The sequence below is a fragment of the Dermacentor variabilis genome, chromosome 3, assembly GCF_050947875.1.
Source record: "Dermacentor variabilis isolate Ectoservices chromosome 3, ASM5094787v1, whole genome shotgun sequence".
NCBI classification, from domain to species: Eukaryota; Metazoa; Arthropoda; class Arachnida; order Ixodida; family Ixodidae; genus Dermacentor; species Dermacentor variabilis.
Window position 1 is genome coordinate 66,207,430 of NC_134570.1, and position 27,038 is coordinate 66,234,467.

The window sequence follows — 27,038 nt, forward strand, 5'->3', positions numbered from 1 at the left end:
AAGCATCTTCACTTATCTGTTTCTCAGCGCGTGGGCAGTAGTGAAGCTGGAAGCGTGCTGCATGCTTTTAACCTTTTGAGGGTTAATGACGTAAACATACGGTGCCGCAAACAACTCCAAAAATGGTCGATGCCGTATATTTACGGCGCCAGCTGTACGTTTAAAAAGTGCGCCAATTTCCAAACTTTTTCTTTTCTGTCATGTGCTGCCACTATGTGGGAATACAGGGAATTTTTTTCTAGCGCCTCCCTCTCTCTGTTTTCGCTGCACGGTTTGTTTGCGCGCTAGTTCACTCCTGCGCGTCTATATATTACCGGTCGCGCATTGGCGTGCGTGCAGGCAGGTGGCAGTTTGGGTTTTGTTTTCGCAGGCGGTTTCGGCTTCTTGCGCTTGCAAAACTGATGGCTATCTCGTTACTAATCGCTCAAAAGGCGACCGCTTGTTTCTCCCTCGTTTAGTGCTCACAAGGGTGTGCATAGGAAGAGATGCTGCCGTGCATGCGTTTCCATTGCTCTTTTTTTCTTTTTGAGACTCGCGAAAACTGGAAAACTGGCCTCTGGTTGGCGATAAGATGAAGATTAGCAGGAGTTTGTCACACATTTTGTTTCTTTGACGGGCACACAATCGCACTGTTTTCTTGAGCGCGCGCACCTACGCAGTTCGATTACACTATGGATGTACATATTAGTGTTAGAGCAGGAACGTTTGAGTCTTGCAAACTATTCTCGTGTGCGCATTTTCAAAGCCTTGAACTATAACAATGCATTGAATTTTTTATTCTTGTAAGTTTATTTTCTTTTTTATTGTTGTTATTCATGAATGAAGAGTACATATATACCAACACAATATATTTTTTTCTCACTTTACAGTCACCCTAGAAAAATTACGGTAAACTATTTTCGAAATAAGTCCCCAAGAAGAATTGGAATCTGTAATGAAAACAATCTACCCTGGGCGGTCACATATGGCGAAAAAAATCAACCCTCAAAGGGTTATGAGTCGATAACCCAAACATGCCACCGTTCTCTGCTGCATGCGGTGCAAAGCGAGCATCATGTATCCCTCTGACGGCATTGCAGCATGTAGGCATTGTATTCTGTGTTGCCGACCAGGTCGATTTTGTTTATATTTACAGTCCCAGTCCCAAACCCCTAAGGAATAGGAAAACAATGTGCGCCTGGGTTACTTAGGTTCTACCAGCTCGGCCCACGTCTTGTGCCACCAAAATTCGTGCTGAGTGGGCCCACCAAAATGCCCCACTTGGAGAAGCTGCTGACCCAAGCCGAATTCGAGGAGCGCAAGCGTAACCTTGCCGAAGCAGTAAAAACACCGTGCGTTTAGGGGCTGCTCGAGCCCTGCCAGCTCGGGTCGTGTTGGCATCTTGCGATGCAACCGATTCGCACAATGCTTTGCATTACGTAGATGTCAACTACAGTTCAGTCTGTAAATTTTTTAGTGACTTCCGATTGTATGTTTCTCGGTTACCATGTGTTTTTCTTGCGTTTTCTTCTAAAATGCACGAACAAGGTTCTACTGTATTTACAAAGAGTTTCTCTCACCGAGTTTTCATCAGTCTAAACACACCAGGTTGCACTGTGCAAATACATGGTGCATGGCAGCTAGATGCTGTACTGTTGCTAGCGCTTGAGATGTTTTTCTTCCTCAAGCCACACAAATGCCCCGATATCCTAAATACAGCGTGCGCATGCAACTTGCAAAGCCTCCCATTCAATCTGCACATGCAAAGTTTAGGACCCGCCATATTAATTACAATGTGCAAGGGCTCTGCATGTGTTACACCTAAACTTTATATACAATCAGGAACTGGTCCACTAGGGTCCACCATGGGCGGCACACTTATTCACCCATGTCACATTACGCAATAAGCAACTGGCCATTTGTGAACACAGACTCGCATACATCTCAACAACTTCAAACACACAAAAACTGCGATTTATTTTCTTAGCCAGGAGTTTGTCAGCACGGGAGGAGAGAAAAAAAGTGGATAGTCGAGGACATACCCAGTTCAATGCATGTGATCCCCAGGGACCAGACGTCCACTTTCCCATCATACTGGCCTTCGTCCATGGCCAAAATAACCTCGGGCGCCATCCAGTACGGCGTGCCCACAAAGGAGTTGGCCGGACAGATCATGGACGCCGAGCCAAAGTCCGCTGCAGCGACAAAAAATAAGGCACGTGGTCACGCTTCTCCCACAAGAAAGTGGCCAGCAGCTGCAGCAAGAAGGCTAGCATGTCGCACAACACTTTAATACCGATGCGCGTGAAAGACAAAAATAGCAGGTACTGTTCTAAAGACGTTTACGGCAAGGCGAGAACAAACAGTCCAGTGACACTGAACACTAAATGATAACTGGTGTTCGGGCAAATCTCATTATAACAAATACCATTCAAACTTTATCTGAATTAATTTTAGATTACCACTCATCGATTTGAAGGAGTCAGCACAGAATTGTTTTTTTCATCTCACATTCGCTGCGGGATGACAACAGGTCAACAAATAGGCGGCTGCCCCTGTATGTAGTGCGGGACACCAAAACAAAATTGGCGGCCGGCACAGCAAGCCGAACGCGCCAAACGCCATCTTTTTTTTCTCGTGAGTACATTACGTGCATTGAAACAGTTTCTTCCATATCAGTAATGAATAATATCATTAATATCGGCAAGTTTGCGGCAATAACGTAGCCATGCCCACTTTGAGGGAACAGAAACAGATGGGCGCGCTTAGCTGCCAGTGACATAGGAACACATAGCGGGCATGCTGCGGAAACTGTGGCATTTGTCTTTACTACTATCCTAATACGGCACATTTCCACTATGGGTGGGCGAATGTCTTAGCCGTGTTAGAAGCGTCGGCATATGAATAGGGTACAATTCTAACGTATCAGTGTAAACGTGGCTGCTATCGTTGCCACTCGCGATTTGTTGCGTGCCCACGAGTGCAGACGAGAAGAATCGAAAGGCGTCTTTTTTGTTGTTGTTGTTGACCACAGCCATTATAAAGCCTACACATAATAAAGGCTAGTTTGGTTGTAGCCTTCTTTTTTTTTTTGTCATGGAAGTGCGGAAAGTGATGAAAGGAATAAAATGGGGCATCTGCTTGAGAATCGTTGGTGCGTGCAGACCGCTTTTGTTTGTCTTGAAGAGTCGTTCGCGTAGCATTCAACAGATAGCGCGATCATTATTAGCTAGACTTGGCACACGACATATCGCTGCAGCAAGTTCAGGGTGCGATCATTACATGGGAAATAAAAAAAGCACATTTTGACGACAAAATTCAGAGGTGCGATCATTATGCGAGTGCGATCATTATGCGAGTAAATACGGTACGTTTCACGACAACTTTATTGTTGCGAAATGAGACAGCTCAAATAGGTAATGCATCGCAGAACGAAACTATACTGTCAAAATTCCATTAGCCTACTTTGGCACACTTGCAAGGATGTAAAACTGCATTGCTGACCCTACAACGTGTGCCGCACGCATCGATCAGCAGTGGCAGCACTACCGTAGAGCAGTATTTACCGTAAATTGCTTTTAGGGATACTATCATTTTTGCGATATTTTTCTTAAGTCGGCACCACATACAGAGCAAGAGCACTCCATGCATGCACCAGCATTTCTCCAGCGCCTGCTGTCATTCATAGGTGCCGCCGCGTCCGGTGCCAAGCACGAGAGTGATCGTATCTCGTACACCCGACAGCAGTCAATTGAGATTACGGCCCCTTCATGCAAATCTACGTCTGCCGCCGAATCCGCACGTGATTCCGGTCGAGTGGCGCCAAAACCAATGTTCTTGGAGCAAGTAATGCATATTCCCAGACAATCACTAAATCACGGCCCTATGCATAGCACTCCATGCTGCGACCGCCATCTCAAGCCCCGTAAGCATTTCTATGTCGGTAGGACGTGGATTTCCTTGTTTCTGATGAATTTTTTTTTTTTGCCGAGGAGCACATTACGCACTAAACTTGGGGAGCAAAAACCGTCGTCGCATGTCGGTAGGAACATGCTGCCACTTTAAACTGGTGATCAACAAACAAGATGGCGGCCATGATGTGTTTCTGGCACAATCGCTTCTGGCGCTTGGTTGTTATAATAAATAAACATGGCGGCACCCACGCAAGCGTAATGTGATGGTATTTTATGCAATTTTAGTGCAAAGAAATAGCATTTGAGCACATTTTGAAGCCTGCTAGCCGGGCATGAGTAGTTAATACGTGGGGTTACGTTCCTGCAAATTTCATTGACGTGGGATTGTAGTTCAGCGACATTTCGTTGTCGAGAGGTATGAAATGCATTAAATCCTATGGGCGTTCGCTGGGGATACAAAAATATTTCGTTGTTGCGAGAATTTCATAGTCACGGGATTTGTATATTCCGGGTTTCGACTGTAGTGTCATATGCTCGAGTGATAAATGTGACAGAAAACTTCTCGTAAGTGTCGAATGCTGCCAACAGTTCCACTTTTACACAATAACAGTGCGGTACTAAAATGACTCCCTGGTGTACTGCATGTGAGGAACGTTTCATTGCACAGTATGACTCCACTTTCCTGCAACAGAAGCACAGTACACTCGGAAGCTGTTAATGACTTCACAGCACTTCTCCTTTATAATGCTAAGCACGCAGTCAAAGTCTGTGCCAAAGGCCAGTGCAGATGTGTTGTTCTGACTCAGCAGCATCTGCCAAGTAGACACTTCATTTCCCACCATTTCTTTACTCCACGTCTTTCACCATGTAGATCCCGAGACACTCAAACGCGACGCTGACACTGCGGGTCTCGGAGGCTCGGTCACGTCATCACAACTGAGGCACCGAAATTCGTACAAGTTTTTCATAGTACACTAACTGGATCCTATCGTGCTCTGACTCCGAGTGCAACAACGTGGAACCCACTCTATATTGGAGCTAATGAAATGGTGCCTAAACCAAAAGTACAGCTGCTCGATAGACCAATTGAAGGAGGGAAGTGAAAATATGGCAGCGCTTCTCCTGTAGTAAACAAACATGATATGCTGAATGACATGCACTGCATGCACCTGCCGCCGACCTGACACCACAGACGCTTGCCTGCCAGCACCAAAGCAGCCACGTGATCGGAACTCTGCCAGATCTCGGTAGCGCTCTCACAACGATGGTGACAGCGCGCCTCCAAGCACTCTGAGCTGGAGCGCAGTCCCATAGAAGAACGAATGTATCTCGGGTGCTCCATTTCGACCAGCCATGTAAAATGCACTTCCAGAGCGCACTAGAGAGCTCAAAAGCAACTAGCCGAATGTACCACCGGATAAATCCGAATCTAATTTTTTTTTTTTATGGTCTAATCAGAGGATGGTGGAACACTGAGGATAGCTGCAGCATGCCCTCACCAAGCTTGACTGTGCCATTTTCGGTGAGCAGGATGTTGCCGGCCTTGACGTCTCTATGTATGCGGCCCAGTGAATGCAGGTACTCCAGACCTTGCAAGCCATCCTTGCATATTGCAGAGATCTCCTCCTCCCGCAGAGGCTTCTTGTGAACTGGAATACAGCAAGGCAATAGAAGGTCAGGCATTCGGACAGGATGTTCTGCAATAGTACACTTGTAGTATAAAGATGTAGACATTTTAGCATAAAGGTGCAAACAGAAGGTGCAGACCCTTTGTCTACTGAGAATGGTTGGAGTGCCGCCAATTCTGGGAACCAACGTAGGTATTGTCTAGGCGTTCTTCATTTTTTACCTCCTACTGAGGTGCCTTAATGCTAAATCTCAAGAAAAGATTTCTGGCATGGTGCTATAACCCCAGTTTTGCCATTCCTGGTGCTTTTTAATACGGCAGAGAACACACATCTGAAGGCACACTTGATGCCGAGCGAAATAATTTCGTGCACCTTACAGGACTTATTCAAACAGCCTCAACTTACAATGTAGACTGCACTGAGAGCACTGGCAAGAACAAAGACAGGCCAAAGTGTGGCTTGTATTGATTCATAAAAGCAGATATGACACTATAAGTGAAAACACGTACCTTCAATGATATCTGATGCGGACCCAAGACAGTACTCCATGACAAGCTGCAACAAATACAGATTTAACAGGAGATCTTTGTCCCCTGCCCCCAACCCACAATAGATTTGTTTCACTAAACCTACACTAGAACTTTGGTGATACAATACCGTTCCGTACAATTTACTGGCATACAATATACCAGCGTAAACATTTGCGATCGAAAACACAGAAATTGACCTGCTACAGTTACGCTTTTTTTACCAGTTAGTACCGTATTTATTTGCATAATGATCACACTTGTGTAATGATCGCACCCCTGAATATTGGCATGGAAATTTGATTTTTCTTTAATTTCCCGCGTAATGATCACACTCCGAACTTGCCGAAGCGATATGTCGTGTGCCAAGTAGTCTACCTGATGATGATCGTGCTTACCATCTGTCGAATGCTAGGCGAACGACTTTTCAAGAGTTACCAAGCGATCTGCACGCACCAAACACATTCTTAAGCAGATGCCCCATTTCATTCCTTTTAATATTTTCTGCACTTCCAAGAAAAAAAAATACATGTATAGAACCAAACTTGCCTTGGCTTATATGTAGGCTTTATAATGGTTGTGGTCAACAACAACAACAACAACAAAAAAGGTGGCTTTTGATTCCTCTCGTCTGTATTCGTGGGCACACAACAAATCACGATCGGCAACGACAGTAGCCACGGTTACACTGATACATTAGAAGTGTACCGTATTCGTAAGCTGGCGCTTGTAACACAGCTAAAATATTTGCCCACCCTTAGCAGAAACGTGCCGTATTAGGATAGTAGTGAAGACAAATGCCGCAGTTTTCGCAGCATGCCCGCCATGTGTTTGTCACTGGCAGCTGAGCATGCCCATCTGTTTCTGTGTGCACATGGCTACAATGTTGCCACAAGCTTGCCGATATTAACAATATTTCTCATTACTGATACAGAAGAAACTGTTTCAGTGCACATAATGTACTCACAAGTAAAACAATCGCTTTTGGTGTGTTTGGCTTGTTTTGCCAGTCGCCATTTTGGTTTTGATGTCCTACACTGTTACAGCAACAGCCGCCTGTTTGTTGACTTGTCATTCCATAACAAATGCGGAACGAAAAAAATTTTTTTTTTCCCGCGGAAAACTTACTCCGCATAATGATTGCCCCCCTAAATTTACACCATTATTCTTAAATGAAAAAAAATGTGTGATCATTATGCAAGTAAATTTGATATGTTCCCAGCAAACACGATCATAACGTTCAGTACATCACCAAACTGTGATCGTATGATACGCTTTCCAGTTGCTAGATCCCATGTGAACAAGAAAAAGCGTAAGGCATGTGCGAAGGAGAGCAGGAGGCGCCCACCATGGCAGCTTCTTTACAGTTGCCGCCTACCTGTATCACATGAAATTGCTAGCATACACTCAGTTTCCTCTTCCGGTACCAGCAAATCTCCTTGCGGGTAGTCGCATTCACAGCTATCGCAGCCACCCTATTGCAATAAGCATCTTCATCTATTGATTCCACAGCGCTAGTGCCGTTGGATGTGTACTGCACATTTTTAATAGGCAATAACCAAAATATGCCCCCGTTCCCCAATGCACGTGGTTTCAAGTATGTGTCATGTTTCGTTCTGGCGGCATTGTATTCCAGCGTCGCCCATCAGCTCAATTTCGTTTTGGTTATCCATCGCTGTATTAAAATACTATGCAATATTGTTCACTCAGGCCCAACCAGCTTGATGTACGTTGGTGTTGCCGCAACAATTGTTGCCGAGTGGGCATTTCAAAACTTCTCACCAAAAAGCTCCATTCAAACAAGCTGCTGACACAGGCTGAATTCAAGGAGCGCCAACATAAGCTAGACAAAGCCGCAAGAATGACAATGCGCGTCTCGGGCCGCTCGTGCCCCACCAGCCCGGCACAGGTCAGCGTCTCCCACAAGACTTTGCATTACGTAGATGTCAACTAGAGCCGAGTCTGCCAAAATTTTTCTAGTCACATCAGGTCATATGTTTCCCCAGTAAGTAAATTTTTTTTGCATCTTTTCCCAAGAAGTATAAACAAGGTTTTACTGTATGCAGTAAACCAACTGCGACTGCCAGTATCCATGTTTCACAGCAGCACATGCAGTGTCAAAAGCTAGGAACAAAGCTTTCCAAATGCAAAAAATGCACGTGGCACATTATTTAACATAACAGCAAGCTTAAAGGGAGATGATCCCAGTAACACTCACCCATGCGGTGTGCTCTTTTAAATAACATCCTTTGTAGTCTATTGTGTTCTTGTGCTTTAACTGGCGCAGGAACCTCACTTCTTTGACAATGTCTTGCCATTTCTGAAAAAGATTAAATAAAGATTGACATCTCAGCAACTGGCAGGCACAATAGAAAGGCCCCAAATTTCAGCGAAATATAATAAATGTGTGCCTCACCTCTGTTGACTGTTTGCCTGTAAATGACATCTTTTTGATGGCCACAACTTCTTTGGTCGTGACGTTCCGGGCCTGAGTCGACAGAGAGAAGATAGAAAGGAAGCAGAAAAAATAAAATTTGTTACTCTATAGAAAAGTTATGGCACTCCGTAAATCTTGTCTGTATCACTAACGTGTTGAATCACCATGAATAAAACTAACCTCCATATTTTATGTGCCTACCGATGCGAATCATCAACATATGTGCAAGTTGGTACCGTTTGAACCCCTTGACGGGGTAGTGCAAACGATGAAGAGACAAGAAAAAAAGAAAAAAAAATTGGTGAGCACGTTTCTTTCCTTTCCTGTGTCTTTGTGCTTGCACTGCCCCATCATGATGTTCAATGCGGATAAGTGTATATTTGACTATTGTTGATCTTGTATAGCAATCTGCCAACGAGTTACATTGTGCTGCAGTTACTCATTTGTATTTTTCTTTTCTTTTCTTTTTTTTTTTGCTTGGTTGTTTCACAATAATTGTGCACAAAACTGTGCTGTCTCCTACTGGGTGAATGTGGAGGTGCTCAAGCTGCTGTGGATGCAGCTTTTTTTCCCCCTGGCTACCTTACAATTCACACAATTACAATTTATAATGACTCTGCAAATTCTTGAGATAAATAATAATAACAAATAACATGCACCTGTACTTCATTTCACCAACTTCGTGCAGTGTAGTGGAGGCTATAAAGCTTGTGTCAGCCAATCAGCAATGAGAGCCGACTGCATGTCTTAAGAATAAAGGGTCGCTCATCAATTGTGCCCCACTAATCTTTCTGTGCAGCTTCCATTCAGTCGGCATCGCGGCATTCTGTGGAGGATCTCTTCTGGTTCTCTAGTCTAGATAGCTGACTTGACACGTACCTTTCACTGCCCAGCACGCAGCTCGTGAGACATAGTGTAAATGTTAAAATACTGTGTCTTGAGGCCTAAAGTCGCACTTTTGCAATTAGTCTTTTCTTTAAATCCACAACAAGTGTTGCAATAAGAAGCAGGAGATCTGCTTCATCTAGCAGGTTTTCGACTAGCTGTTTGATGAGAAAAGTCATTCTTGGGGACTTTTTTTACTGTACATCACCAAAGTTTCTTTTCAGCAGTACGCGTTACCTAAAAGATTTTGCCGATTGTAGTGAATACTGATGCTTTAGGATATTCTTTGCACAAAAACAAATGGCAATCATGAATCTTTTATATTACAGATATTGCAATCCAGTCTCCCTTCGTTCAACTGTTCAGCACATGTATTGTGTGACATGGGGCGATTTTCAGAAAATTATCAAGACCATCTTAGCTACTGAACTGCACACATTATTAAATATTTGCACACGTGCGTATCTCTAGTACCTGCAGGGCATCACACAATAATCAACATTTGTGTTTCTCAGGCATTCTTGTTTACTATGTTTAATTTTCCTTGCTGTTAAAGTTTTCCATAACAAGTTCCCACAAAAGTCCTCAGCAAAATTCTTCTAATAGGAAATGGCAGTGCTTGATCTCAGTGTCACATCCTCTCAAAAAACCCTTAAACCACCCTGAGCTCGGCATTTAGTATCATAGCAGGTGATTTGTACTAGTCTACTATGAATATATATAGCTGCAAGAGTTCCTTTTTGTTTTTTTAATGGCGCAATAATAACAAAGTTACAGGTGTATGATGAATGGGTATGCGGCCGCCGCTGTTCCTTGCACTTCTGTGGTACCCTCCCCACTTGTGCTCTCTCTCCTTTGCCACATATGCTCACCAACTCTACGTAGTGCAGTGAAAGCTACGAGTCATGTCAGCATACCAGAAGAAAGGCTCCTCTGCTATCCGCCACTAATCGGCCTCCACGTGAAGCTGACTGAACTGAAGCTTGACAAAAGGTCACCCTTCGACAACTAACCAATCGATAGCTCTCACCCCTGGTGACAGGAGGTACCCTGTTGACAAGGAGGCACTAAAAAGGCCAGGGAGGGAGTACGAGATTTTTTTTATTTATTTATTTGGCGGTTCCCGCGGGGCACAGTGCTGCCGCATTTGCCAGACATGATGGTCATGGCATTCTCTTCTCGTGATGCACACATTTGTTTGAAACATGCAAAAAATTTCCGAGGTTGTTTGGGCGCCGTTTAAATACAGCACACGGCAAACTGTGCAAGGCAGTGATGAAGGGCAAAATGGAAACAGAAAAAGCGGCCTTGCAAGGTCCCGCTCCTTAGTTCAGTCGCAATTGCACTTATACACACACGCAGTAGATCTACAGAAGGAAACACAACATGGAGATTGTCATGCATCAAGGATGTCAGGGCAGTGGCAGGTTTACAGGAAGAATGCAGATCCAGGTAATTGACAAAGTTGTCATTTGGCATACAGCTAAGGCCCACAGGACTGTATACAACTGCAGTATCAACCATTTCTCTTCAGTGACACTCCTACCAATCTTTCCGTGGACCAGAGGAGTGACTTAGGATACGGCTACATTTAGTAAGGCATTCGCGACTTTTTAGAAACGTCATTAGATACAACATGTTTACGCCTTCTTCCAAACATAGAGTAAAATCTTTTTTTTTCTTTGTGTGTGTGCGTGACAAATGTATTTTAGGCAGCAAACTCACATAATAGACAGCCCCGAAACTGCCGTGGCCGATCTCGCGGAGGTCCACAAAGATCTTGTCGGGGTCATCCTTGTCGAATAGCTCGGCAAGCTCCGGGTCCTTGAGGTTCCCGAGGCGCGAGAAGGACGGCATGCTGCTAGGTCCTTCCTCTCCTCTCTCTTCCGAGGAGGAGGTGGAAGGGGGCAGCAATGGGTGGGGGGCTGGCAGTGCCCACTACCGGGGCTGCAGTCCCCCAGGGGGGCCCCCTACAGGCCTGCGCTCGCAGCCCGTCCTACCCATGGCACTCCTGCCAACCTGCACACACAAACAGGCACAGAAGGTATATCAACAACCTCTTCAAATGCGAATGGTGCATGCCTGCCTAACTGCAAATATTAAAATTTGTAGAAATCTCACAAACAACACCAGTACAATGGTAGAGAGGATGCAAAACCTTGTCAAGAAACGACCGGACAGGAAAAAGCACTCACCCACCTAAATTTCTTTTTAGAGTCATTTTACCCATAATAAGTATGACTAAATTTTGCCCTAACAAAACGTCTTTTAGGGGATCTTTATTACAATATTACTATATTAACAATGATTTACTTTTACATGCAACACACAAGCAACAGCAAACTTGGAATAGCGGAGACTGACCACAGCGAATTTTTCAACGGCTTTGCTCTTGGAGATTTCGCCCGATTCGAGAACTTGTCCGAAAAAACTTGCCTGAAGCAAACACCCTCTAGCTCCTTTCATAATCAAGACTTTCAAGCATATATTGTTGAAGACTGAAGAGAGGAACTTTCTGAAGTGTCTTTCGTAAAATTTGACAGAACAAGCCCAAACTTGCGAGCCTTGTCAAAAATTCAGGTGTGTTGACACATATGATAGCAGCACTTTTTACTGATTGATCAGATTTAAAGGGACATTTAAGAGACACACTGAATCAGTTTGGATTTATATTCTTTTAGGAATCTACCAGTAAGAGAAAATGAAAGTCAATTTCATACCACAACCCCAGAAACAGTACATCAGTGCGACATTGCAGATTTCCAAGCATTTTCTTATATTTTCGGCTGTTGTGGCTTACACTAAATTTTTTGAGCTTGGCAAGTTCAGACTTTCTCTTTTTAAATGCAATGCAGCCCATCTTTATCAATGGAGAGTCCAGAGCAAATGCCATCAAAACTCATGACATCATGGCGAGCTCAAGCAGGAACTCCAAGGTGGCAGTGTCGCCACCGTCTTTCACTTTTGCACTTCCTTGTTGTTTAATTCTTGTCACAATAAGAGTGAATTTTTTGACATTGTAGAAGGGTAATTAACTAAGCTTAACTTATATAAACTCTTTAACGGCCCTTTTAAAGTAATTCCGACATCTTTTTTTAAGTTGTAGAATCTTTACCATGTTGTCCCCGCACGCAAAGGCATTGCAGTTAGCAAGTACAAAAGCTTGGGGAATATAAGACATTACTTTTATAATAAAGATGGTCTCGAAACACCGGGCTCTGCAACATCAACATTAATGCGATGCCGTGATACAGAGCAAAACTTGCCGACACCGTGCAGCAGAAAGCTAGGCATGACGACGTAGCTTGTAGAAAAATTTACATGAGTGCTGCACACATTTTTTTTGGCTGTGCGAGTCGATCTACGACATCATGACACATCCAGCTCATGGATACCGAAACCAAAGCTGGCTCATAGAGAAGCAAGTATGGTACCACAGTACATTATTTGGGGCCTTCCGACACTTGCCAGTATTTTTATTCGTGTTTAGAAGGTTTGTACCTTCATTTTAAAAATGTCATGTCAACGCTCCTTAAGCATCTCAAAACGCCGGAGCTGTAAAGGTTGTCGCAGAGGAAGATGGTGGATTAGTTTTCATGCACTTGTAGTTTTGTAAAGCGCCCTGGGTCACCAGGCCCCACCACAAATTTTCGTTACACTCTGGAAGTTGCAAAGCACCTGCTGGTGGAGTGTCTTACTGCAAGAATGTTTCTAATTGGTTCATTATTACAGGAGATAGGAGAATTAAAATGTTGCACCGTCATGCTGCCCAGCAGCGAGCTCCACTGCCAACATAGACTCTTCCTCACATAGCTTTCACAAGACACATTCCTTGCGTGCCTTCTCCCACACTGGAGCCGAGAGGTCGCATCACATGCACACCGCAAGCCTTGCCTCCTTTTTTCTGCGCTGCACGCTTCCAGTGGTGGTTTTGCGTACTGTGCAGCCGCTGATTTACCAAAGTGACGAGCCATCATTGCTGATATTGCAGGTAATATGTCCGACACAGAGGCATGTCATCATGTAATTATGCATGTCCCTTTAGTTCACTGGCAGGAAGTGGGGCTCCCTCTAGAGGGAGGGCACATGGGGTTTTGCTGGGCATTTCTGTAGTTTTCATGCTATACAGTGATCCAGACACAATCGTCAGCACGAGATCTATGCACATTATTTCATAAGAGGCTTGATATCAAGCCTCATGTAAATGGTTGCAGATGCCGGCCGAGAAAAGAAACAACTGGCAAGTGTGAGAGAAAAATGCAGCACAAAGCATGACGCATTGCAGGACTGAGGACATTTATGGCATTACATTCTAAGAATGTGCAAGCGGTTTTAATTAATGGTGCACTGAGAACTGCCAAGCACACAAGGTTAAAATAATACAATACTCACTCTACATCTCTCAGCATATTTTTCAACTGGAAAAAGGTAGAACTGAAAGGCAAAAAAAGATCCGTGCATTGGCATGTGGCACAAATTGTCCAGACCAATAACAAACAATTAGGGTTCACTGACACCGGTGACACCCCGGGGTCATGCATCCAACCTGGTTGCAATGCGACCTGTCATAAGTAGTGCAACTCTCAACGTGCTTACAGCTGAAAGAAGAGCGAGGGCGACTTAGTCAATGCACAGAGCATACACTGTGTTCTTCTTGCTAATACCCAGTGCATTTGCCGCATAGGTGAAGTGTATGCAACGACCTGTTTCTCCACATTGAGGGAGCTTGGTGAAGTAGTTCATGGTCAGTGCAGGTGAAAGTGCAAATAGAACCTAACCTGACTGCCTCAGCTCAGAGCATTCTAGAAGTCAAGCACAATCGATAAAATGGTTTTCCATACCACCTTTCCATGCCCCTAACAACACAGGAGAATCATGCATGTTGTCTTGTCTCCCTCCCCTTCAAACCGACCCTCCCTCTCCCAAAAGAACTTCTTGGCACCAACCCTGTCTCACAGCCCCGTAAGCTACATGCCTAAAGTAAAGCACAAATATACTTCCACCAATGGAGCTGACAGCAGAGCAAGTTGGCACGAATGTGTAAACACAAGAGCGCTTCAGAACACAGGACACAAAAGAAAGAATGGGAGCAAATGATCGCAAGTTCCTGCACTAGTTTGCTAACGTTCATGTTGAAGTTTACACAGTCCCACAGTTCTTGAATGAGATTTCACGGCTGTGGAAAGCCATCGAACTTAGCGAAACCCCTTTATGGGACAAGACAATAAGGCTAATCAGTCACATCCATCCCACGTCTACTGCAAATCATGTATTTCCACAAGATTAAAAAGTGGTGCTGCCATAATGTGGCAGCATGCACCTGTCCATCAAGAATAACAAGCCTCCCCCCCCCGCTCCCCCTACTCTACACACCTACAGCACAGCAACCTGCCCTCAGATCCTGAATTATTTTTTTTAACAAGGTGCTCAAACATTCCCCACTGAGTGCTGCAGTTGAGAGCCACAGGCCTAGCATGATGCACAGAGAGTCAAACACCAATAAGTATGCTTCCACGTAAATTTAAGTACACAATGTTGTACCACAGCTCTTTATCTAGAAGCTACCACACTGAGTAAATTCTGGCACACACAGAATGTTGTCCATATCTTTCAAGGCAAAAGAAAGACATCACGTAGCAGTGAACAGCATTTTTAGACTTTTCAAAAGCTTGACACCTATGCGTGCAGTGTAAGTGAATATATTAAGTGCGTTTCAAACTGTAAATGTGACCTGTGAAAGCAGGGCAGCTCCTTACATAGTCATGGTCTTCTCTTTCCAATTCCACTGGCACCCTAGCACTACACTTCCAGTGCAACATTCGACATCGAAGACTTTATGAAACCGTTGCATAATGACGACTGAATTTCCATCTACACACGAGCCATATAGACGTCTCGTGACAAAATCTTTAATCACGCGTTCTTCAAACACAAGCAGAGCTTTCGTGCACGATAATTTAACACTTTTTTTTTTTTTTTTGCAAGCGCTCGTGACAGACATGTAGCCGATAGCAGCCACCGAGCTGTCCGTGAGAAATTTTTTTTTCCCACAGGCCGTTCATTCACACAGGCCGCTTCTAGCACGGCAGGCAGTCACAGTGACAGGCACAGCCGCCGCCTTAACACGAGGCTGACTGAAGCACTGTACCAAAGTCTCGACTATAAAGACTGCAGCTCCGACGACTGTAGGAGCGTATGCGAAAACTTGGCGACCACTGGAGTTATTCCCACTGTTCAACAAAACAGAGCGAGACATCAGTGCATTGTTTTCGAGGTCCGATCACAGGTATAAGTTAAAGAAAAGAAAAAAAAAAGAGAGGAAGCACGCGGCTGCGTCAGAGGCAAAGCATCTTTGACAGGTTCACCGCGGAAACGGCGGTTGCCGTGCTGGCGTCTCTGCGTTTCTCGGGACGCTATTGCCTCCGAAAATTCGTCTGAAACATTTGATAGGCCGGATGAAGTTACGATCGTGTGTAATATACACACAGTTACATTCATCGAACTGAGTTCCTGCGCTCTGGAGAATACCTGGGACGGGGAATGTCGACAGCCAGCAGCAAACGTTGCGGCTCGGACGTGACTGCTCGGGCTTAATGCCTCCAACGCGCCTTCTCAAAACAACAAACGGGACATAATGCGATCGAAGGACATTCGGACGCCTTTCCGCGGTTCAGTTTGACGGTGCACAACGCCGGCGGTCCTAACATCGGCGCGTTTGACATGCCAGGCGTCCCCGAATGAATCATGACTAAAAAACGAAATTATTGGGAGATTTCGACAGACGTACCACTTCCGATCGGGATGCCTTTCACAGCCGAACAGTCAGATTAAAGCCCTTAAATGGACATTACGAAACAGCGCTGTCAGAGACACATTTCATAACGAAGAAGCGCACGATGCGATACGGTCCCTTCGCTGCACAACCTCGCGAATAAAATGTAGCCGATGCCCGCCCTAGTGCATTTAAGCCTAGACAGTGCATTGAACCGCACTAAAGTAGCCGCAAAGCGACTCCGGGTCGCAGCGGTTTGCGATCTGGACTGAGACACGCTTAGGTGGTACTCACAAGTGCTTGGCGTCGTTTTCTTCTTAGAAGGACAGGTTCTTGTCCAGTTTATTCACCACGAAAGACGCCCTTCCGACCCAACACAGATCAAAAATGGCGTACTGTTGACATGCGCACTTCGACACTTCAGAAGAAAAGCTAGATGCACCCTGTCGATGAAGGAAGCACAAAATTTCGGACGAGAACTCGTTCAAGTTTTCTTGGTTGCAAATTGTCGTTAGGCTCTTTATGTGGCGGTGAAAACTTCGGTAAAAAGAAAACAGTCAAGCTGCGCCGTGCTGAAGACATATGTAAAATTCCATTGGCTGCTCAAGCTTGCAAGAAATCGGCGTTCGGCGAGACTAAACCACTTTATCAAATTATTGGCCGCGCGCAAAAAAAATATGTAGATCACATAACGGGAACAAATAAAATGTATATCGTTCTCGCATAATACATGTGATTGTTTACTTTCGCTCCCGTATGAGTTTCATCACAAAAAATGTTTAAATGTGCTTAAGCCCAAAACAGCTCTTTAAAGGTAGAATTTGGGTTAATTACAGTGAACACGCAATATAAATGCAGCAACATTTATTATTTACGGCTAGAAAAGTTATTATGATAGAACGGTTAGTTTGAGGGCGCTCCTGTTCTGTGCGATCATATTGGTCTTGTTGGTCACGTCATGGTCACGTGCCTTGGCGCAAATTTTCAAAATTGTTGTGTATTCTATGATTGTTATGGCCCTCGCTTGCTGTCCGTTGTTTACTTCTATAGTACATTCTAGTGGCATTTCATCTGCACACTTTGTGGATGTGTCACATCGAGACGTACATTCGGGTAGATCTAAACATACGCTAAAATCGCTTGATATTCCGCTATTATGTTTACTGGGGAAGTGTGGAAGCCAAGACCTGAAAAGGCGATAGCACGAGCATGATTTTTACAAGTTCCAGTTACCAATTTTTATTGAAATTATGTTCCTACAAATGAGTTTTATTTTTGCACTCATGCACGACTCAATTCATGGCCGATGCCGAAGAGTGGATGCGCCAGGACACTGAGGAACAACAACTTGTGGAGCGGCTTGGCACCATCATCGATATACTGCAGACATTGTATTGATAATGCACTCACCCAAATAGCGCCGCCGTAAAGCGCAGTCAAAACGTTTCTTTGGAATCACACCGCACCTCTACACTACACAAGCATCACTTCTGGCCTTCCGTTTCAGCCTGCGGCGATCGCATTCACATCCACTACAATAATCGTCAACTTCCTTGCTTGCGTTTCCTTTCTTGAAAACTCTGCGCTCACTACTTTGATCCCTTAATGTCGAGAATGATAAGTCGTGCTGATAATGCGCATGCCGTTTGTGACCTAGAATTACCAGGCGCGCAGCGTTAAAAGAAAGGAATGCGGGAAAGATAACAGATGACGATTATTCAACTTGTAATCAGGGGTTACCGCGCTATAAACACACGGACAACATACGTAGAAGTGGACAGGGCACGCGCCCTGTGCACGCCCTGTTGTGAGACAAGTCCCAAAGGTTCAAACTTTTTAGAGAGTTCAATGCTTCTGTAGCGACATCGACGCGATCGCCGGCATCACAGCTGGAACCACCGGAAGTGGATTGACAACTTCCATCACCACGTCGGCCAATGCAGCGAGCTCTAACAGATCCTGGGTTGAAGTAGTGGTCAGCATTCTACCTGCTACCCGAGCGAATCGCACGGCTGCCCCCATTCTGTACTTGCAAGCCGTGAATGGCACTCGCATTCCGGTATTTCGACAACGCTCGCTCGTACTTAACCTGGGCCTGCGAAGAGCGTTCGATGGTTGTTCATGGTTACCGACATAAGTTCTATCACTATCGGGGTTGATTTCGTCACCGACCATGGCCTCATAACAGACGTCGAACGACAACGTATCCTGGACGAGACAACCTATCTCTCTGTGCAAAGTATTGCTACGCCGGAAACCACAGAATTAGCGCTCTCTTGCGGTACGGTTTCCAATGGACCCTTCGCGGCTTTATTGCGAGAAGTTCCCCAAATCACGTCCGGGTCACCAATCGCCTCTTTCATGGCGCGACTAATTATCAAGGGACTTTATGCGCGACGGCGCATGCGCCCTGCCCTAGCGGATTAGTCGCGAAACGTTTTGGAAGGCTCGCGCGCGTGGCCGCGCGCCGGGAAGTCCCCCGAAAAAAAAAAAAAAAGCGCTCGGACTCGCGCTGCTGCAAACACTCGTGCCGTGAACTGCGTTGAAACTCTACTGGTAGCTCGACGTCGGTGCGGTGCCGAAAACGTGCGCAGCGTAAGACCACAACTCTACTTTAAAAGAGAAAGCGGCCAGGGCATCGTCCGAGTTGTCCGGACTGCACCGTGAGCCAGGTAGTTGCCGCCTTTCATGAATGGCTCGCTAATTTAACGAAAAACCCGTGCGTTACACTTGGGCGACACTTACGTACATCACGTTGCTGACGAAGTCCTTTTGCAGCGCCGGTCCTCACTTGCTGGTGGTGGCAGTGCGTTCCTGACTGCACGTACTCGTAAGGCCCGGCCACACTGAGTCGATACTTGACCGACAAGACGCTCGCTCCAATGATTGACCGACTATTGTGCGTCACTGAAACCTTTTTATCATACCAAGTCGACAACGACGCAACCGACGAGCGCGAGTTGTACTGCGACAGGCTTTCTTGTCGAAGGCACCAGCAAAATCAGCGTGCCGACCATCGTTCGACCGAACCCCGCGCGATCGGTCGCCGAACTGACAACACAATAGCGACAGCGTTTTCGCTTGTATATATAATTAATCGTGCTCAAAATGAGTCAAGCACGCCTACCAAGTTGAAATGCACAAGCTTCGACCCTCTCAAGCCCTGCCCATGAAGTTTGAGCCAATGTCGATCCTGTTCAGCGAAGGTTAACTTGGCGCCGTCGAATTCTTGCACTCGCTACCGGCGGACCTGAACTGAAATGTAAGCAGTTAAGTCGAATGAAACTGCTTTTATAGTTCAATTCTGGCCTTAGCAATTTGAAATCAGGTACACTTCACTTCGCACGGCGCGCACACAATAAGCGGTAAGCGGCGACACAACGCTGTGCCAACGTCTGTACGTCACCGTGCCTGTAGGCTGTCGGCCGCATTCGCTACGTATTGGGCCTGTACGTGTTGCTTTGCCGACACATTTCTCAATTGCAGAGATGCCCTGTTTGCCTCTGCGTCAAGCGGCAAACAAGAGACGGTGTATTCAGTATACAGCAGCATAAACATCCGCCTCGCTCATTTATACCAACGCCGTGAGCGATGGAATCCGCGCGTTTTCGTGAGAGAACATGGCCTACAAATGAGCACTTATGCGAGCACAGTCTTCTCTAATAATGCTCTATGGCACGCTAAAACTGTAAGCATGATGGAGTTAAAGCGAGAATGAGTTAATTAACAGCACGTAATATATGTATCTGGATCACAGTTGCCGTTGTTTAAGTGGTTCGGCCGCTCATATTGACTCGTCTCGGGGTGTAACAACATGGCACATATGCGCAGATATGCATGTTTTGCGACATTTTGATACTATTTCATATCAGCGATGGACCTTTTCCACAATATTTGACGATAACAACGACCTGCGGCTGTAGATGTCGATGTAAACAAGTGCAGCGGTTTAATAAATCCGACGCAGAAGGCTGCGCTCGAAGACTTTTTGAATATGCGAAACGTCTAAATAATGTGTAAAAAGAATACAAAAAGTGACGTCCAAGTGCAGAAATCAGCGACAAATTCTAAGGCAGCCGTGCCGCCAAACGGAACTCAGCGTGCCTTTATTGGCAGTACTTCTTGTAGAACAGCGCACTCAGGCCTGATCACCCAGTAGTCATTGAGTGCTACATGGCTTCAGGCTACATGCTGTCCCGAAGAAGCCATTAATAATGATTCGTGATCCATGAAAGGCACAACCGACGCGCACTCAATGTGGGCGCAGGTACACAAATCAACCGGCGAACGCCCCAGGACCCTTCCAACGCGTTTTCAGTGGCGTGCGGCAGAGGGCAGCACAGGAAAATGAAAGAGGCAGATTGTTGAGCACATGAGAGAGAGAGACAACGAGAAGTTATTCCAGCACCGGAGCACAAACTCAATTGATCTTTTATTTGTTCGGTTCCCAGCCAACTCAGCGCCCGCGCCGCTCGTGGCATCGCCTGACCTCGTATTCTTTGCTCCCGTCAATGTCGCTGGCGCTATACTTCCTTAAATGACGACGCCCAGCCAACTATCTAAAGGGTCCTGTACACGGAATATAGCGTAAGAAGCCAACAAACACCAAGGACAACACAACAACACAGGGGAAATTACTTGTACTTACTAATTGAATTAAAGAAAATGATAAATTAATGGAAATGAAAGTGGATGAAAAAAATTGCCGCAGGTGGGGAGGAGGAGGAGGAGGAAGTAAACTTTATTACTCTAGAAAGAGTAATTCAGCGGTCGGGCCGGATGTCTTGACCTTCTACTGGTTGATGACGATCTCCGGCCTGCATGGTTGGCGCCCCTGTTCCAGGGCACCACTGAGCGTGGCTGCTCGTCGGGCGTGATCCACCAGGCTCCATTGGAGGCTATAGGGTCGCCGCTGGAGAGCCCGCTCTCGCACTGCTCCGCACTCGGATTTTCTATTTTGTGGAATTCCTTATTCGAATTGCACTCCCATGTGATGTGATAAAGTGACATGGGTATTGCACCACACCACGGGCATGTGTCCCTGTATTGACTTGGGGACATTTTGCATAGTATATGTAAATTTGGGAAGGTTCCTGTGTGCAGCTTTCGCCAGTAAACTGCCTGTTGTTGAGTGAGTGTATTGTGGAACGATCCTACGTCTTCGCATTACGCGTGCGATGCGCGGCGCCGTTCTCCCATCCACTTTTTGGGGTATTTATGCATTACTACTAGAACTAACCCTGGGAGTGTTAGCCAGCGCCGCCACTCGCAAACCTTACAACTTGTCGCAGGTGGCGAACGATCCCATGTCTTCGCGTTACGCGTGCGATGCTCAACCAATACAAAATTAAGCAACTAATATAACCGACAAACCACTAGACCGCACCCACTTGACGGGGACGGAGGAGGGGGGGAGGGAAGAGCCAGTGGTGCTGGGCAGGCGGCATCCTGGCACACAAGAAATTTCAAGGAGGGAATAGGCACGAGTGCAGTACACTGTAGGCACGAGAACCCCGCCCTCTCCCTCTCTCTCAACCACACTATGAGGCGGATCCCTCATTTGTTTTCGAGACAGTACACGCGCGGACATTTGGACACGATTTGGATGGACGAAGTATTTGCCCTGGGATATAGCTGAGAATACAATCGCCAACACCCCGAACAAGTATCCCTGAAAAAAAAATGAAAAAAAGAAAGGCGGGTAAACACAACCCTGGAGACTATAAGGGTTCACTAGAATGACCATTCACGTAAGTATGAATTTCCTTTCAGTCCGACACTGCGTATATATACAAGTACGAATCACACTGGTGCACCACAGCTTTCGACACACACATAGCACACACACACACACGCAAAATTAAACGGTTCATACATGCAGTTTTACTATGCAATCTAAACGGCACGTCCTCGTTGCAATGATATTCATTCGTTTACCGTGAACATAAAACCGTCGCGCGGACATTCATTGTAATCAGCTTTCTCTTTTCAATTGGTCCGCACTGAGTCGGCATTACCAAAAAGGGAAAGGAAAAAATAAAGAAAAAAAAACGGCGACATCAAATATATGCCACAGGAAACACGTCAACAGCCTTAGCAGAAGCTGACGTGAAAAACGCGAGGGCGAGTTTCTCACGCGACGTCGATGAAGAACGCGCGTGCGCAACGTCGTCCCTTCATTCGCAAGGCGCATTGAAACTAAGCGCCTCAGGTGAAAGCGGCACCGCCTCTAGCCGAGCGTTAGTTGCAGATCCAGCAAGGAGGAGAGGCCGCTGTGCTGCCGGGTCTTGTTCCGGAAGCGGCGACCGCCCTGACCGCTGCGTCGGCTCGACTTGCTGTAGCCTGCCTTCAGTATCCTGCGTAAAACAGTCATTGTGCAATGGAGTACTTGAATGAAGTTAGCATTCCGGTGACTATCTATCTATCTATCTATCTATCTATCTATCTATCTATCTATCTATCTATCTATCTATCTATCTATCTATCTATCTATCTATCTATCTATGCGGCGTTTTTCGATACATTGCCTAAGCGCTAATCGCATTAACGTCGACATTCGTCATGAGCTGGGTTCTGCCGGATTTCTTGCCAACACTAGCCAACTTGGGGCACTTTGCAGTCCATGGTTAGCCACCCTACCATGGTGTTGTGTTGGGGGAACCAAGTTCCAAACCAACCTTCGGGCCAACTTGTGTCATCCAGAGAGAGTGCTAGAGAGGGAAAATGACAAATGAAAGGCAGGGAGGTTAACCAGGATTAAGCACCGTTGGCTACCCTACACTGGGGGAACACATGGACAACATAAGACAAGGACAAGAATCAAAAGGATGCGTACCCATGAATCTGGGCAATTTTAGCTCTCCTGGTGTTTCTTGAGATCGCTGCAAGTGTTCCAAAACCTTTTCATTTCATGTGATAAAATTCCTCAATAATTCAATAATGAATCTCTGTCGAGCCAACTCGAGTCAGGAATATGCCGCTCGGTATATCCTGCTCTCCCATTAATATATTTCACACTAACTTGGGTCGCTTTGGTGGGCTGCTCTTCAATGACAAGAAAAAAAATAATTTCAAATTTCTTCAGTGATGGGTGGAACCGAACCCGTGTCATACACATCCAGATAATCTTGTCGGAATATATATATATATATATATATATATATATATATATATATATATATATATATATATATATATATATATATATATATATATATTGGTACACGCGTCACGCGCGGACTTCGCGGCGGCGCCTCTAGATGGCGCAGTGTGTCCAGGAGGAAGCGCCAGAGAGAAGCGAGGCTTCATAGACGTCTCATACGTGACACGTTTTGGGCGGCGGCAATGCGGTGTGCCGCTAAATTCCTTCAATGCTACAGTCGCATTAAGGGGGACGTGGCTTTCGCACCGCGAAAAAATGGCTAAAAATGGCTTATAATTTCCATCGAGACATTTTGCGTCATATTTTTCCTTTTGTGCATTTCCCTGCCACTATTTCTCTCTTATTTGCATTAATTGTCTACAATGGGATGTTAGTGTATTTCTTGTACGGTTCATCTTATGCTGCACCATGTGTTCCTTTGCTTTTGAATCTTTCTTGTAAATATATTTGTCCTGTGTTGTTTTTTTGTGCGTACCGCTTGTACCGATGCGCATGTGGGGGAAGGGAGCACCAGCGAGCTGATATTTAGCGACACAAAAAACTGAATTTTTTAAAATCACGTTCTCAGTTTGTATATCGCTTTTTTGATACGATTGCGAAATTTAATCGCTGAAGATCACGTAGAGGTGCTCTAAAAATTTATTGTATCAGCCAAGGTGGCGAAAATGTACGCGGAAGTCGGGGAAAAAAGGACGTTTTCCAAGCCGCAATATCTACGGAACGGCGCAACCGACCGCTGCCATCATGGTCCTATTAAATAGCTCTTTATTCTGTAATGTAGCGACGCTCTCATGTCTATGCCGCCGCACCCTCACCCACGCCACTCCTCCTCGCCACGCCTGCGCTTCCCTCGTCCTGATTGGCTGCGGCGCGGGAAGTCACCCTATCAGCTGACCTTCACGTCAGGTAGACGTCATGAAACTTGTTTAACTATTTTTTTTTACTTTTTTCTTTTCCGGCCGCCATTCGCAGGCCACGTGTTCATCGCGCTGCCACGGCGCACGTGCGTTTTGCAAGTTACATGAGCTTCGTTGTCCGGAACAATGCTTGGCTGTTAACCAGTGCAGTAAGCTTTCATGCCTGGGGTGAGTTCGCTGGGCACAGTACGTTGCGCAAATATTTAGTGCAAGTTAAATTTCGTGTTCATTACAATCTTACTGGCGTGCCCTGGGAGCTGCATTTATTTCGTAAAGTTATGTTCACCAAAAAGAAAAACAGTTTCAGGTTACAATAACTACTCCTAGGATAATGTTCGAGAGCATTTTTCTTCTTTTTGCGAAACGCCCACCAGTCGCGAACGCTTAATCACGCCTGCAACTCTCTGAACCATTTACTTCAATCATTCATTAGTACTCGCATCCCTAGAAGTTCAACAGTTCGTATATATAAGTGTCGGAAATTCTGGGACACCAGCGGTTTTTGACGTTTCGAATGAGAAAAAGAAAACTGCTGCCAAAGGTTATGTCGGCACCCGCTGTGCAATAAGCAATGTTACGGTTGGCGTGTAACACCCGGGGCAAAAAGGATGCTCATTCATCATGCCTCATTGAAACGGAGGGTGGATTCCTAATTTGCTGTGGTTGTCTCGTGTGGTTACCGGTCTGGCAGGTGCACCGCAATACTTGCAGGCCCCTTCGTGTGTGTGCATGCCTAAGCGAAACGAAGAATGGATTCCTAATTTGCTGTGGTTGTCTCGAGTGGATGCCGGTCTGGCGGACGCCCCGCCGTGTTCACAGGCCCCTTTGTGTGTCTGCCTGCAAGCCCTTATCGCGAACCAGACAGGACTCCCGGGCTGCCGCCAGCGGAGGCACGCTAGTGAAAACGTCAAGTGAGAGAATGAATCAGCCGCCCATCCACAACCAGGCGCCCTTTCCGCGAACCAATGACGCGTGAAAGAGAAGGGATCAGCTGCCTACGATCCCCAGGACCCGCGGGTTGCCACCAGCGGAGGCAAGCTCGGGAAAACATCGTCCTGGGAAAGTGGGCGCCACCGCCAAGCACCGTGGGACCCAGTGCATCTCACATGATGTTGACGTGAGCAATATCTCGTCTACGATTTTAGTGAGCCTATTTAAAGGGCCCCGCAATGTACTTTTTCACTTCATTTTCTCTTTCTTATCTTTCGCCAACCATTGAATAAACCGTGCAAGTTTCGCACTAGAAGTTGTCTCGTCGCTGCCTGATCGCCATGGTCTACCGGACGGCTGCAGCCTGTCGAAAACGCCACGCTACCCAATAGTAACGCCGGTAGAGATTGAAGAACCAGGCGTCGCAACAACTGGTCGGCAGCGGTGGGGTACGCTACCCTGGAGAACGCAACAGCTGCCAGCAACACGAAATAAAATCGCGTAACTGACGGGTTTTATTCGCGGCTTGTCACAGAACACCAGCTATGCGCACTGCATTCGGCCCATTAATTCTGGTAAAATTAATGTACATGTTGTATGCTGTTGGTTCATTGTGAAGCGGTGTGAGCGAAGTTCAAGCGCGTGCATTGTTTCCTTTATTCATTATTCACATAAGCCCAGAATACGTCTAGCGTGTAGTGGCATTCGCTCAAGTGCTTCGGTGCCCTCGATAAAGGTGGATTTACTGTAAAAAAACAATAATGTATATTCTTGCTCATTTTTCTTAAGTTGTTTTAATATCACGCATGTGAAATGAATACATGGATTGTCTGCACTGCTCAAATTTTCCGCATACCGTACTCCGCCGCGCCATTTATTGTTCAAAGCCATTTATTTGTCATTTATTGGTCATTTATCCTGCCAAGGCCATGGAGAGCAAGCCCTTGAACGATAGCCATTTTTTTAGAGCGCTTCCGCTAGTTTATCTCAGAGTTTATTTTCGAAAACATTCGTCAGCACGACCTACGAGAGGTTTACGATAACTTTATCAGTGTCCTTGGGCGAAGAATTCCACCGTAACGCTTCAAACGATTCATCCTTCCGCAGCGCACGACGGCCGCATGACCGTTGTTCTCCTGCTGCCTTCTAATCGTCCTTCCCGCGGTATTTTCAGTTCTTGTATTCTACAACGACCTCACGGATCTACCAAATCCTTTAATCAATCTTTTCTACCATGCATTATTGAAGACTGGAAGAAGCTTCAAGAGTTTATTGTCAATGAGAAATCCCTCAAAGTTCAAAGGTAGCCTTACAGCCATTTTTCTTACCTATATGTTTTGTTGTGCTTTTTGCCTCTCCCTCAGGAAGGAATGGACAACATTATTGAATCACCAGTTAATGAACGTCAGGAGAGAAATCTCTTCCCCGTGGTCTCTTAACGATATCTTTTCTGTATGTGGTTCTTGTTATATATAGTTGGTCTTTTAATTCGGTCCTTTATTTTTCCTTGTTCACTGTTATCATTTATGTCATAACACGCCCTGTAATATTTCCTGCTGCCACCCATCCCCCTCCTTATGTAATGCCCATGCAGGAAGGAAAATACAAGGATGGAGCGTCACGTGAATATTTTGAAGCCTAGTCACAAAAATTTAGAGAAATGGGAAATAGGCCCTCACGTGATAGGGAAGCGGTAGCTTTAGTCGGGTCGCTTTATTGTACTCGAGGCTGCTATCAATGAGGCAGTCTGCAGGTACAACACTGGATCTATATTCATGCCCACACAGAGTGCTATGCATCCCCAAGTTTCTTTGTTTCTTTGTTACCCCGCACTATGCATGCTCTTTGTCGAGCAACAGTAAAGAATGGCATGTAAAATAAAAAGGG

The 27,038-nt window shown here is 45.7% G+C and overlaps 2 protein-coding genes across 3 annotated transcripts in view; both read right to left on the reverse strand.

The window, feature by feature from the left end:
* Tao (Serine/threonine-protein kinase Tao) overlaps positions 1 to 16,759 on the reverse strand; it is a 59,060-nt gene extending 42,301 nt beyond the window's left edge. Inside the window, exons 1-8 of one of the 2 annotated variants that reach the window (XM_075685412.1) lie at positions 16,437 to 16,759; positions 13,763 to 13,804; positions 11,096 to 11,389; positions 8,465 to 8,536; positions 8,267 to 8,368; positions 6,031 to 6,076; positions 5,393 to 5,542; positions 2,022 to 2,174 (exon numbers count right to left, since the gene is read on the reverse strand). In XM_075685412.1, coding sequence (XP_075541527.1) covers positions 2,022 to 2,174; positions 5,393 to 5,542; positions 6,031 to 6,076; positions 8,267 to 8,368; positions 8,465 to 8,536; positions 11,096 to 11,227 — 655 coding nt within the window. In that variant the 5' untranslated portion in view covers positions 11,228 to 11,389; positions 13,763 to 13,804; positions 16,437 to 16,759. The remainder of the gene's footprint in view (positions 1 to 2,021; positions 2,175 to 5,392; positions 5,543 to 6,030; positions 6,077 to 8,266; positions 8,369 to 8,464; positions 8,537 to 11,095; positions 11,390 to 13,762; positions 13,805 to 16,436) is intronic. The other variant, XM_075685413.1, reaches the window with a different exon arrangement.
* Positions 16,760 to 22,265: 5,506 nt separating this feature from the next.
* LOC142575779 (uncharacterized) overlaps positions 22,266 to 27,038 on the reverse strand; it is a 37,956-nt gene continuing 33,183 nt past the window's right edge. The window contains exon 9 of the mRNA XM_075685414.1: positions 22,266 to 22,498. Coding sequence (XP_075541529.1) covers positions 22,372 to 22,498 — 127 coding nt within the window. The 3' untranslated portion in view covers positions 22,266 to 22,371. The remainder of the gene's footprint in view (positions 22,499 to 27,038) is intronic.